This window comes from Diadema setosum, chromosome 2 (assembly GCF_964275005.1).
Source record: "Diadema setosum chromosome 2, eeDiaSeto1, whole genome shotgun sequence".
Classification (NCBI taxonomy): Eukaryota; Metazoa; Echinodermata; class Echinoidea; order Diadematoida; family Diadematidae; genus Diadema; species Diadema setosum.
In genome coordinates this window covers 24,245,035-24,259,686 of record NC_092686.1, presented here as the reverse complement: position 1 = coordinate 24,259,686, position 14,652 = coordinate 24,245,035, and the positions used below count along the sequence as shown (strand labels likewise).

Here is a 14,652-nt window from a genome sequence, read left to right as displayed (position 1 = left end):
TTTATGAATTTCTGCTCACTCAAGGCTGGATGAGAAGACTACTATAGCTTGTGATGTCACATGAGTATAACGATATAAAGAAAGAATAAAGAAAAATTCAACATATTCTCACTTTTCTCGCATAAGAAAAGAACACTTGACTTCTCTCTTTCAGAAGGCAGGGGGAATAATATTACCCTTAACACATGTCAGTAACAAGTCAAAGAAATATGCACTTAATTCAAAAAGTAAAGTTTTGTGAAATTCTCTTTTATTTTCCTTATATGGTTGTACGCATATGACATCATACACTATACTGTAAAACGAGGAATTTTCGCGTGCACTTTAATTTCGCGAATTTCGCGAGCGCCAAGATTCGCGAAATTAAAATGCACGCGAAAGTTCTTGTCTGCACAATATGCATTGAATGCCAGTGGCAGTTCGCGAAAATTTCATGCCGCAAAAAAGGCCGTCGGCTCCAATTCGCGAAAAATTCATGCCGCGAATATATCATGTTTTACAGTAGTAGTCTTCTCATCCAGCAGTGACTACGCAGATACTTTAAAATCACGTAACTTTTGAACGGATTGTTTGATTTCCCCCAAACTCTCACTGATGTGTTCTACTAATATTGCTGCATTCACTCAATCAACATGTATATGAGGGTGGACTTGTCCTTTAAGCAATAATGCTGTATTGTGTCTTCAAGGGGACGCATCAAAAAAGGGTGTGTATTACTCGATAAAGTTATTGGAACAAAAAAGAAAGGATAAGTCTGCATGACTGATGAACTGTACAATTTGATCTCTAAAGAAAGAAATTCTTTAACCTCCTATCCCCAATGAATGGAATTAAGAATGACAAACAGATGAGAATGATGAAGAAGTGATCGAAGGATAAAGATTAGCAGCAAGGAAAGAAGAAGGAAGAGCAACAGCAATATACAGATTGGAAGCTAATTTCCCACCAATATAGAGAAAGGATTTTTGTTTATACTGGTAGAGCATTATAACTCTTCAATATGGAAAAATGGCAGAAGATGTACATGTAGCTCATGGCCACAAGAGATATTACAATAATTTTTTGTTGTTGATTTCCCAAAGTTGTACAAAAATTGCACTTGGGTTCAGTATGGACTAGAGAGCTTTTTTCCTTGGGAAGAAATCTCACTGTAAGGTAGAGCTGGATGTCTATCGATCAAACTCTAAAATGTTTGTTGTTGAAACCACTTTTCTTTAAAATTGTTGAATCATCTTTCACCAAAGCATTGTTCATAAATCAAGCAATGTTCACTGGTGTATGATCGTACAAGGCCTATGATGGATATGGGCACTCTTTTATATGTGTCTCCTTGAAGACACTAGCTTTTTTGGGGAAAAAAAAAATGCCAAGAGCAACTCCATACAAGACCCCATAGAAGAGTAACTCATCCTAAGTGAGGTAACAGCCCCTGCAAACTGCAATCACCACTGTTTAATATGGATGCAGATTAACAGAAGCACTGATTTAATGAGCGATATTAGAGCATCATTTCCAAGCATATCAGTTTTGCTGCTCCAACAAAACAAGACATCTGTTAAACAGGACAAACTTTTTTGTTTTGTTTTTTCTTTACCAGCTGTTTGTACAAAACAGATATTTGCAAAGAACAAATTCATCCTTCTGTGGGAAGAAAAAAGAAATAGAAGTCTGCATAACCTAAATTAGTCTTTTATGCTAGGAAACAAAGCAAACAGAACCTGACTAGTCATGGAAACCACTGTAAAACCAGAAACATTTGCAGCATGAAACTTTCGCGATTGGAGGCGATGGCCTTTTTGCAGCAAAAACCTTGCCTCTTGCCACTGGCATTCAATGCATTGTTTATAAAACAACTTTCGTATGAATTTTACTTTTGTGAATCTCGGCTCCTGGCCAAATTTGCGAAAGTTTTATGCATGTGTGTGAAGAAATATTCAGTAGTAGCTTATGAGGTACTGTTGGAGAAGGCATAGTCCATTGGCACTACCAGCCCTATGTTATCCTGCTGTGTTACAGCCTGTAGTCCTAAGAAAGTTCTGTGCCTGTATCTTGGAACAAGTGGCATATTAATGATGTATCAAAATTTTGTGTGTCATGTATATGAAAAGTAGTGACAGACATGATGAATTACATTCCGCTAATAAGTACAAACGAAGTCTGTAATCAAACTTGGTCTGTCTCATGGCAGGCTCTTTTTCCTCATCTGTGCAAAGTTTTGGGAAAAAGTGGAACAAGCTGTGTATCACTGGAAAACATAGGAGTCTGGAAACTTACCAAGATAGCTACAATGTATTTTCTTGTTTGGAGTCAGGTGATGATAGGTCACATGATGACTGGAGGTCTTATTGAATTGCAATGTCTCTCCATTTTCATCCTGACTTTAGAAAAAAGAGTAAAATCAAAGTGAATGAATGGGAGAAGTTTCATTATAGTTGCACATTGAATAAGAAAATCATGGAATTTTGAAGTTTCACATGCTTTCCATGACAGTGATGTGTTTGGCAGCAAAATAAGCAATTTACTGCATATGCCATGTGTCTTTTGTAGAGTTTTTTATTTTCGCAAATTTTGCAAGTCGGATGCTATTCGTAAATCTAACAACGTGTGCAAATGTTAAATCTGGTCCCGACGTGAATGTGACATGAATGCATGCATTTCTTCATTCATTCTGTGCTCCCTGATTGAAAACTGTCAGGAAGTCCCAATTTGCAAAAAAATTAAACTTCATAGATATATAGATACATAGGTATATAAGTACATGCAGTACTGTACATACAATACATTACAGATGTATTAAGAAAATATAAAAGGAATTCCACAAAAATTCACTTTTCTAGCAAAATGAAAGAGTACTTAACTTAAGCCGCTCTCAGAAAGCAGGAGGAATAATTGTTACCCCTAACAGGAAGTCCCAATGTGCAAAAAAATTAAACTTCATAAATATATAGGTACACAGGTGTATAAGTACATACAGTACTGTACATACAATACATTACAGATGTATTAAGAAAATATAAAAGGAATTCCACAAAAATTCACTTTTCTAGCAAAATGAGAGTACTTGACTTAAGCCACTCTCAGAAAGCAGGAGGAATAATTGTTACCCCTAACATACATTGTATGTCAGTATCAAACTGATGAAATGTGTTATTTTTATGAAAAATGAGTTTTTTTTTAAATTCCCATTATATTTTCTTTATATTGTAGTCCACTCAAACGTCATAACCTCTGGTAGTCTCCTCACCCACCAGTTCCAACATCAATACTTTAAAAATTCATAACTTTTGCATTGATTGCCCAATATTCTTCAAACTTTCACTGATGTGTTCTACTAATGTTACTGCTTTCACTCAATCTGCATTGTTCTTTGGGTTTGTGTTCCCTTTAAGTGATGTCCTGTCCAAATCCCAACTGTCTTACTCCAAAAATGAAGCCACCACGGCATGTCAAAGGAAAGGCTATCCCATTTGCCACGGTGCTTTGGCCGCCATGATTTTGGCTCTACTGAACATTTGACATTGTGTAGATATGAGGTCTTGTCGCCCCAGCAACAATAGGCTCTTCTACATGTATGCTCGCTTGGGCAAGACACCGTGCAGCGATATATCAGGGATGATATTGAGGTTTGTTGAAAAAATCGGAAATCAAAATTTCAGGTGATTTTGATACATGGAAAAAGCAAAATGTGTGTAGACTTGAGGAAAAAAAAATTGAAATCAGATTTAAATCTACAGAATATCATGCATGCATAAGCAAAATGCTTCTATTTTGGGAGAGGGTGGAAATGAGTTGCTGGCTTGGTGGAGGTCTGTGCTCTCCAAATGCTTTTCTAGTTTATTCATTCAAATACAGGAAACAGCCATGATTTGGTATGCTCTTAGACTGTTACATATCTGGCAAAACTGTTTGGGTAATATATCACATGTTTTATATTACCTAACTGCAATTGTGTTATTGCAGCATTATTTCACACATTTTCTATGCATATGTGTACATTTAGAGCAAAATTTGACAGTTCTGCAGGCATATGAAAATTGTACTTTCACTTCAATGCTAAACAGGAGTTGTGTGGTTGTGTACAATGTGCTAGGTCCTAGAGAACCAGCTACAGCAGGCCCAGAAACTGAGTGACATGTACCGAGAGCAGGTCATCTCGCTGGAGTCTGAGCTAGCGGCCATCAGGGAGAAAGAGGACGTCAGTAAGGAAGTCTTCAAGGTAATGCACTTACACATGTATCAATTGTAGTCCTGATCCCTGGATACCAGGGAATGGCCAAGACTTGTATCCACATTGGCTGAGGATTTTAGCTTCTTTTTTTTTTTTCTTTGGGGGGGGGGTGGGGGTTCATAAAGCTGTTCGTAAAGTTACGAACATCTTAAGAATGACTGGTGATCAGTTCTTGTGATGAATTATTGAAATTCTGATAAGTATAGCACATCAGAAGTGATCACCAGTCGTTCATAAGTCATTCGTAACTTTAGGAACAGCTTTATGAAACACACCCCAGGTTGGTCAGGAATGTATCGGGGTTTGTTAGGATGAGATTCACTTATTTTGCCCGGTTGGGTCAGGAATATACTGGGATTTGTCAGGGGACTAAATTAAGTTATATTGCCCAGATGGGCCGAGAATATACCATTATTTGTTGGGTAAATTCACTTGTCTTGCCCGGTTGAGTTAGATAAAATCAGGGCTTGAGGACAAATATTCACATTGAGGAATCTTTTTGAGTGCCTCAAATGCTGTCCAGTCTGTCGCGGACTTGGCCAGGATTTCTGCGCAAGCATTGCACAGCCTGTCTGAGAATTGGCTGGGGATTTCTACTTTACTATTGCCCAGCCTGTCGGAGACTTTGCTTGATATTTCTACTCAAATATTGCCCTGTCCTTTGCAGACGTGACTGAGACTTGGCCGGGTCGTGTAACATCCTAAAAATGCAAGTTGGTGCAATCCAAGCAATTCCCGGGGTACCCAGGAGTTGGGACTTCAATTCAAAGTGCATTATGCTGATAGTGGTGTTGTGGTTTGCGTGCTGATGTGGAGTCACTATGTTGAGGATTCAAATCCTGTCTGTTGCCTCTGCAGCTGAGATATTGCTGCTACACTGTAGGTGGCTCTGGTCACCTCGTGAGATGCATGGAGGTCCAGCCAGCAGGTACTGTAAGCATGCAATCACTCGGGTCGAACAGATTAACAAATCTGTGTAGTATTTTTTTCCACCTCACATCAGTTATTGCTATTGATTCAACAGAGAATTTTTCCTAAACGTACATGTTAACTTTGTGTATGCACAAGATTATTGAGGCACTTAGTGAAGGTTGAGGAAATGTTAATTTCTAATGAAATATGCACATTCCAGTGGACCTGTTAGTGAGATAAAGGCAAGTGTTTTTTGTTTCCATGTCCAGTGGAGGAGCAAGGTCAAATGCTCTTTTGATGGCTTGGAATTATTATTTTGTGTGAAATTTCTTATTCATTTTCTATACATCTTTCGAGAACACTGACATCACATATTGTTGGAGAGAGAGCTGCATATATATGGAATTAACCAAAATTTAGGATTCATAACTTTGGATTAAATTATCTGCTTTTCCTCCAACCTTTTCAATGAGTTATTCCCTAATCTTTCTACATTTCTTGAATCTGCATTTGTAGTATGTATGTCTGGGGGAGATTTCCCTTCAAAGTTGACCAGTGTACATGCATATGTACATGGTTACAGTTTCTTAGTGTCTCTATTGTTGTGAGCTGTAGCAAGCCATTCTAATCAGGGCAATACCTCCAGCATTCTAGATATTGCTGTACTTTGACAGGATTTCATTGATTTTTAGGCAAGAATATGGCAACCTGTACAAGACTAATTCATTGACAGTGTTTTGGTATGATAGAGGGTACCGTTTATTAAATCTTGTGTTACCGTGTTTTAAATGGCTTACATGATAATGGTTAGTGATTTTTCGTGATCGATTAAAAATCATTACATAGCAACTATGACATCACACCAGGTTATGTAATGCCAGAATTTGACTGGCTCGGATCCCTACAGGGCTAGAATTTAATGTGTGTTCACATAAACCATATAATATAACAAATGTTGCTTTGTCTATCATTCTAATACATTTCATACTCCCTCTGGAGATATATTTTCCCTGTTGGGCAATATTTCCCTTCGTAACGTGCACTTTGGAAAAATGGACGTTCCATGGGGATGTCAAAATTTATAGTACACCTCTAGAAATGCAATATCTGTGTCATATTGCATGCTTTGTGCACGACAGGGCCGAACAGAGAAGCTGAGCCGACGTCTCCAGCTGATGAACCAGCGCTACGAGGCGCTGGAGAAGCGACGCAATCTGGAGGTGGAGGGGTTCAAGAATGACATCAAGACCCTGAGGTCAAGGCTGAAAGATGTGGAGAAACAACTCTTTAAGGTAAGGAAGGTGGCCTTTAATAGATGGAGACTCTTTTCCACAGTCTGACACTAGAGAATAGCTGATGGGATGATAATTTATTGACTTTGCAACACAATGCAACCCTTAGAGACCTGTGGAAAGATACCCATCTCAAATCAAAATATATATGATTTACTACCTTCTGCCTTCAAACTTTTTGCATCTATGGACACCAAGTTTGCCAACACTTATTAAAAACAAAACGAGAACTGATGTTGTGTTGCTAACGTCAAGTAACTTTAAGTTTAACCGCTGTCATTGTTCTGTGCATATAAAAAATGATGTCAATTGTTTGATTATAGTAGCATTTCATTCAGTTCACAGTTTTTCCTTGGATTTTTCAATCATCAAACTTTGCAAAGTGTGTGATGGACCTTTTTGAGATGTGTAAAAACATTTTGTTTTTTGCTCTATATGTTTTCCCTTAAGGTAAAATGTGGCTTCATCTGACTGCACCCAAAACTGTCTCTGTCTGAATTGTTTTCTTTGTTATCCCCACCAGGTTACACTGGGAGTAGGGGAGGACGGGGACCTGAGAATGCTGCGCGATGTCCACACCATGGCCCGCAAGTCCAAGGAGATGCAGGGGGAGCTCCACCGTCTGAAGGCCATGGTCTACGGCATGGAGAACGATATTAGGAGACTCTGATGTGTGGGCGTGGTCGGTGATACCAGTGCCAAGACAATCCTGCTAACCGTTGCCCTGGGCAACAGGAAGCACAAGATGCATCAAGGTGGGCCCTCGGTGGGGAAGAATAGCTGCAGTTTTGTCTTCCATTCTGAGATGGTGGCTGAGACATCCCATGCATTGTGCTTTGCAATGTCTAGGCAAGTGCTGTGGTGATCTCACAGTGATGATCCCACCGGAATCGATGAGTTTGACGATGACTCAGTTTTGTAGTCTCATTAACAGTGCGGTACTCAAAATGCTTGTTGAAATGCTGGATAATAGGCTGACATATACAGAGAATTTTGTCATCATCTGCTCTGACATTTTTGACATCTTTTACCCCATTCAAAGCAGTTTCCTAAAATGAAAGGATTAAGAAAGGATTAACAAGAACTTACGTTGAGAAGTTTGATCCTCATTTTATGAGGTATGTGGAGTGAAGAAATAAAATCAGAAAACCATTCAATTCTCATGCACCAAACTTGAAAGTTGAGTGGTGGGCTTTTTATTTCTCCACTTCATGCATCTCCTAAACTAGTTTGAAATTGTATAGCCTGGGGAATGGGGTGGGGATGGGGGGGAGGGGTGGGGATGGGGTGCTTATTTGGCCTTCCAAGATCCTCAGTCGTCAATCGCGTGATCTTGGCAAAAATTGGTATGCACATTGCCCATTATTGATCTTCAAGAATTAATCATTAATTTTTCACAAAAAACATGGTAATTTTCTCTAAATTATGCTAATTCATGCATAGCATATTTGTGCCACAGATTTTAACTCTTAATTCCTAGATAAAGCTTCAAATGGGCTCATTTTCTCTTTGAATATTCATTGTATACTTATCAACAAATCCTTATGAAAAAAAAAGTATTATCAATAAGTATTTGTTGTGCATTTTATTGCTTTTTTTAATTTCATTTGTATTTCTTTGTTTTTTATTTGTATTTTTCATCATGTCTTTTTATCTAGAATATTTGGATGATAACCAAAAGGGATGTTATCTGAGAAAACCAGGGAATAACATTCATCAATGTGGGTGGAATCATTGAAAGCACCCCAACCTAGTCCTGATGCATCACGAGGAACGTGTATAGGAGGGTTAATCTTATCTATATTGCTATATTCAGTAGCCTCACCCCCAACTCACCAGTGCAGCTCATCACATTGTTGTACATTGCTGAGACATTTTCCTGTCAAAATGCCATATGTTAGCATTCAGACCTTGAGTTTTAGCCTTTTCGAGTCCACGATAGTGTAGAGGTTCCTCCTGTTAAACTAATTTACCTATGACTGAAGCTACAGCTTAAATTGTTAGGGAAGGGGGGGGGGGGGGGGGCGGAATCCGCCCCCTCTGGTTTTAGCATAGCCAAAAAAGCCTGGCCTGATTAGGGTTAAATTACATCAAAATTCACACTAAATCCCAGAAATTTGTGTTGCACATGGTTCAAAGACTGACTTAGCAGGATGTGCTGTAGTACGAACCCTAGCTTGGAAAGAAGTTCAGCAGTTTCTTTAACTGCCTTGGTTGCTCCTTCTCTTGACTTTGATAATATCAGTGTATCGTCAGTGTATGCAACAACAATATGGCCCCTACTTCTCATTTTGGCTTGGGGAAGTTTCAGTAATTTTGTGAACACCCCAGCCCTGAGCTAAGCCCATTTGGCAATGCCTTGAATTGCCACATGTTCCCTTTCCAAATAAACTTCAGATATTTCCTGTGTTCATTTGCAATGGGTACTGAGTAGTATGCATCTCAGAGGTCGATTGAAGCCATTTAGCAGCTTATAGTTACGTGCTGTAGTGCGGTATCCAGCGTATCCACTTTGAAGTGATAGTACTGGTATTTGATATGACTGTTTAAACTAGACAAGTCTAAAATCATTTGGTAATCACTATCTTTCTTTTGTCTTGTAAATATCTTAGAATCATATTCTGTCTGTTGGGAGAGGTCATTTCAATGGCCCCTATATAGTGTAATCGAACGATTTCGGTATCCTCAGCTGCAATTTCTGCAATAGGTTATTTGTATGATCTGGGAGTAATGCTTTACCATTAGGGAGTATCAGTGTCAAATTACAACTGATATCCTACATGCAACACTGGAAAGATGTTTGGGTCAGATGTTCCTCTGTGTGTTTCTGTATTCAACCACAGATGCAGGCACTTCCAAATGTAACATCAAACTCAGTAAACACTGGTTTGATACTTACAGAATTTGTACTGTTGAGATGCCTGTGTTGCCATCTTATATGTAGAAACGGAGAATGTCCATTGCTGGCTCTGCAGAGCCTGCTGCAATAGCTGTGTGTCTGTGGCAGCAGGCTGACTCTTTTTTGGGCGTAGTCGATAATGTCCCTGATGATGTCCCCGATGAGGCCCTAAAAAGGCTGCTGTGACTGAGGACAACTTGTCCAGCCGGCCTCTTGAAAGCAATTAGCTGCAAAGTATGTAGCTGTGGTCAAGTAAACAATCCAAAAATTATAAGCACTTTGTACGAGTGGCAACCAAACTTTCCCCACCACATTTGCTTGCACCCTGTGCTGATTTCTTGCATGTGGTTTTATTACTCCCATCTTTTTTTTGCTGTTCATCCAGTTCACGGACAGTCCTGTGCTGCTCATTTCTGAAGAGAACGGCAGTGGTCTTATTATTTGACTTGCATTAATGTGTGTAGTGCGAGTTCAGGTCTGGTTCAATTAAATCTTTACAAAGCTGGTTCAGTTTCAAGCTCGCATTTGAGAGCAGTGTGATAGCGTCCTGTTGAGTTTTCGTTACTTGAAGAGATGGGTTGGTTGCCTTCAAGAATGTCACTAATTTCTTCACACGTGGACTTTGACATCGCTGTAGTTTCATGTCCAGTGCATGGACAGGCGATGAGAGATTGTCCCATATGAAATGGTTTACCTTAGGGACTCTCATAGCCACTTTCAGCTTGCTGGGGTGGCATACTTCCCATATGTTTTAGACAAATATTTATTCTCTAGTTGAATGTTCATGTGATAGTCCATGCACTAGGCATGTCTTTGTGGCAGTGGCTATGATCAGCTCCCTCCAAGGGGAGCACAAAACGTGATGTGAAGCCAATTGATGCTTGCTTTGCAGCATTCTGCTGAGCTACCTGTTGAGCATGTGTTAATTGTATATGATATCTCAATAAATAATTGTAGACGATCATTTCTGTTTGAATGCTGGACTTTTTTTGATATAGAGCACTGATGTTGGATCAACATTTAAAGTGAATGATACATAAAGGGGACAACGCCCTCATGGTTGACTGGCAGAATAGTCGATAAAATATTTTTTCCTCATTTTGTAGCAAACATTCAGTTCAATATGAGAAAAAAAATACACTAAAATATGAGTGCCAAAGTGAACCTGATATCTTTGAATTTTTCGTAAATGCGTAATAATAACCATATCATTACCAACTGTATCAAACTACAATTTCATTGTCAAAAATAGTTGTGTTGTCCAAAATCTGGGCATTCTATTTTGATTTTATAATTTTGCATGCAGTTTAGAGTATTTGTCATAGGATTTTTATTTTTCATTGGTTGATTGCAATGGAAATTTTGAGAAATTGCTCTGATATGTAGCTTCGCTAAGTATCGACACTTTCGCTCCAACATCCACAAGGAGACTGACAGGTGTCTCGTCGAGATCAATCACACACTCTTTGAAGTGACCACAGATGTGACCATGCACTGCATACACATGTTGTGTATGTGATGAGGGGCTTTGTTGATGTTTATTATTAGTTTCTTCGTCGATGTGTCACACATTTTGGCTTTCTTTCCGACTGTCACGGCATACTGATGCGAAGTGATTTGCCTTCCGACATGAGTGGCACATTTTCCCGTAGGCAGGGCAGGCCTTGTGATTATTGAGAGGGTGCAATCCTCCTCAATTCCCATGTTATGTGGAGTGTGACACGGATCGAGCGTGTCGAGGTCTATTTCTACTACTTGGTCTGCCCTGTTAATGAAAAGGACACTGGCCTGATGTGTGGTTGATAGCTTGCACTCTATCCGATGGTATGCTGCTGTTTGAATGTTGCATGGCTGATTCTGGTTCTGGTTAACAGCGAGAATTATCACTATTACTCTACAGTACACTTATATACTGTATGGATCGTCAAAAGATTTTGTCCATTCTCATTGCAATGTCCTAAAATGTGCATTTGAGATATGTGTTACCATATGTGAACAAGATTAATTCAAATATGTAACCTTTGTATGCAATGACTGATGTCCTTGATAAGTTCGTGATGCTGTTGACATTTATTCAGAAGAAAGTGTTCCTAACTTAAGGACCTGAAATCCTTCTTAGTGTGGTAGATCTCGAGACATGGGATGCAATGGACAATACGTCCTAGTCTGCCTTTGCCTTCCCCTCCTGCACTGTGAGCACACGTAGCAGTCGGGACGATGATGTCGATCTGCGAACTTTGCTGGGAAGTGAAGCTTAGTCTATCATGCCTTGTTCTGAGCGATGGGAGGACGGTGTCGGTGTCCGATGATATCAAGATGCTTTGTAGCCGGTCTGTAGGCCGTCTGTCACTGTACATCTGAAGTTGCGCGTAGACATCTTATGGCCAGCCATTTGAAATGCGATATTAGCATTCTCTAGAGCTACTTCCATGGTTTAGTGATGGGTTACACGGTATCCCTTGATCTTCTTACGAGGGTAGTTGTAGAACAACATGCGTTGGTCTATTTTATTAATGTCGTTCATGAACCCTGTACACGTCAGCAGTGGCTGGCTTCTGAATCATTCTGCAACCTCCTTCATGGTTTTTACTCCGTATGTGCTTCTGTTTTGGGTTGTTGCTGCTTACGGTCGACAGCACATTCCTGACTTTCACGTCATGCCAAGTCATTGCTGACATCTTCCTCCCTTTGGTGAAAAACACGGGATCATCCCCATTCGCAAGATTCAGACCACCACGTAGGATCTCTTTTGGAAGTCCTTGTTGGTTGCTCCTCACCCTTCCACAGGTTTCAAGTCCATCGCATGCTAGATCCTCTTTTTGTTTTACGAAACTGTCATAGTTATCCATCATGACCACACGATTTGTATTGTAGAATGGCTGTGTCAGCTGCTTCACAAGGGCTTCTGTAGCACTTTCCCCATTGTCTAGTCCCTCAGCCCTGCCGTACTGCCACCACTGCAGACAGAATCCCGTTTGGCCATCATAGATCATTCAAAATTTGATTCCCCATTTCCTTGGCTTGTTTGGGATGTACTGTCTTTAGGAGTTTCTTCCTTTGAATGGAGCCAAGCTCTCATCAATTGACAGGTAATCTCTGGGTTGAAAATGCTCCAGGTAGGTCACCTGGGACATATCGATGAGAGGGCGGGTCTAGTGAAGGGGGTCGAAATCAGACTGTCCACGGGGCATGAGTTTCTCATTGTCATCGAAGTGTAGAAAGGTGTTAAACATCTGAAATTGATTTCTCCTGATAGCGTCAGCAAACCCAGGGGTCGACAAGATGGCAATTGAAAGTTTGTTTCCCAGTACTGAGGCACAGCTGGTTTTGAAACTGTAGCGTTGTGATATTAAATGTTGACAAAATTATTAAGAAATGTCGCTCGATCCTGTATCTGAAATGTATTTGTAAGAGGGGAAATAACTTAATTATGAGAGAACTCAGATGACACAAATAAGACGAACTAAAATCGATGAAGTCTGGTAGTGCTCTGATTTATTCTGAAGGCAGCTTGCCTTCAGCAAACTTCTGCATGAACATAATTTACATAAATGATATTCATATAGTGTATTCAAATTATCTACAATAACCAATAGAACTAAGTGGAACAGAGAACTTCAATAAAGTGGAAGAGTCTAATTCAATAAATCAACCAATAAGTAAAGAGGAGCCTGAGATGATGGAAGCAGGAGGGGGTGATTACGTAAGAATGGGAGCTGTCTGAGCTCAACTCAAGAATCAGGTGTGGGATGAAATGAATGGTCACACCTAGATAGAGAAAGAATGAAGGTGACAAAACTGAACAAGTGGAAAGGTATCTGAATCAATGGTCATGAAGGTGACAACTGAATATCATTAACTTAACTGAATTAATGCCAGACTGCAAGGCAGTGCTGAAAAGCAAACAAATGCAAATTAATACGAGGTCTAGACAGACAACAAAACGAGAGTAGACAAACCAGAAATACAGCAAAGTACACAAAAACCACAAAATAACGGTCCTACAGAACCGATACTGAAATGAAATTAAAGCTCAAACTATCACTTAGTGAACAATAATATTGTTTGCGATGATAATGTTTCCTAAAATAGGAGGATAGAAAGAAAGTCAAATTCATGTCAATCATTCTACACATGGCATTCCTGTTATTGCTCATTGCTGATGCAGAAAGCCTTCTAGGATTTCTGTGCTTCCCTTTTGAGCTTCTCGCGTCTTGATGGTAGCCTCCGTTGATCATTATTCACATTGGGAATGTGCTTCGAGTGTAATAGCCATGTATTGTCTTTGTCTGAGTCCACATCATCCGATACCTAACTGATTGAGTCAGGAGAGATACAGTCATCTCTCAGGAAGATACGATCAATCAAAACATCATTATCATCCCCTTGCGATCATGGATCTAGGATAAGGTACATTGTACCTTTCATTTATGTGCTTTTACCTAGCCTCCGTGTGCAGGTCATATTTCATACATGTCTTCATTACTCCTGAAGATGATATGATGGAACTTCAGCTGATACCATTGTGTGGTGAAACATCGTCTCTCAAGGATAACCCAATCTCTGATTTCCAATACAGGGTGGTGCCGGTGCACCTCATTCTGCTCTCCTTTCTGTGCAGCTTCCTGCAGCCTGGACTTCACTACATCCTTTAATAGCTCGTCTGAGTAACTCGGCCTGTCTTGTATGGCCTGTTGCATAAAGATAACTATTGTGGTAACTTAGCCATCCAGTGGTAACTACCATGGCAACAATACTCAACAGCCAACCAAAATCAAGAATTCCATGGAAGTTACCATTGGATGGCAAAGTTACCATAATAGTAACCTTTATGCAACAGGCCCCAGGTGTAGTCTCCATCCCAGTCATGATTGGTACTGTTGCAGAGATGATTTCATCTTTGAAATGAAAAAATGAAGCCAATAAACTACAAAAAACTGTGTCATCATATGTTATAGAAAGATGAACTACTAAATTTCTGCAACCCCTACAAATACGTTGAACGACGAGCCTAAATGAGCGAGAAATACCTGTATGTGGATGCTGTACAATTTTCTCATGAATGTTGATGATATAGCAACATTTTCTTGACTGTTTGTACCAGGAAGACATTTTTTTTTTCCTGACATGTCACTGCCTCACGACCAACAGGCTTGTGGTGTTGTCCAGATTTTATGGAAATCTGATTTTCCTCTCCAAAATCTGATTTTTTTTCTTAAAGGATATTTCATCTGGTTTTTTTTTTTTTGGTTTTTTTTTTTTAAAATGTCAAGAAGCTGTTTTTGAGCAGATGGTATAAAAGCAAGGCTGGTTCCCTACCA

The 14,652-nt window shown here is 39.6% G+C and overlaps 1 protein-coding gene and 1 pseudogene across 1 annotated transcript in view; one reads left to right on the top strand and one right to left on the bottom strand.

The window, feature by feature from the left end:
* Positions 1-7,102, top strand: part of LOC140241046 (coiled-coil domain-containing protein 77-like) — a 44,885-nt gene extending 37,783 nt beyond the window's left edge. Inside the window, exons 9-11 of the mRNA XM_072320818.1 lie at positions 4,091-4,216; positions 6,280-6,432; positions 6,956-7,102. Coding sequence (XP_072176919.1) covers positions 4,091-4,216; positions 6,280-6,432; positions 6,956-7,102 — 426 coding nt within the window. The remainder of the gene's footprint in view (positions 1-4,090; positions 4,217-6,279; positions 6,433-6,955) is intronic.
* Positions 7,103-11,421: 4,319 nt separating this feature from the next.
* On the bottom strand, positions 11,422-14,031 carry LOC140243438 (piggyBac transposable element-derived protein 4-like; annotated as a pseudogene).
* Positions 14,032-14,652: the final 621 nt, after the last annotated feature.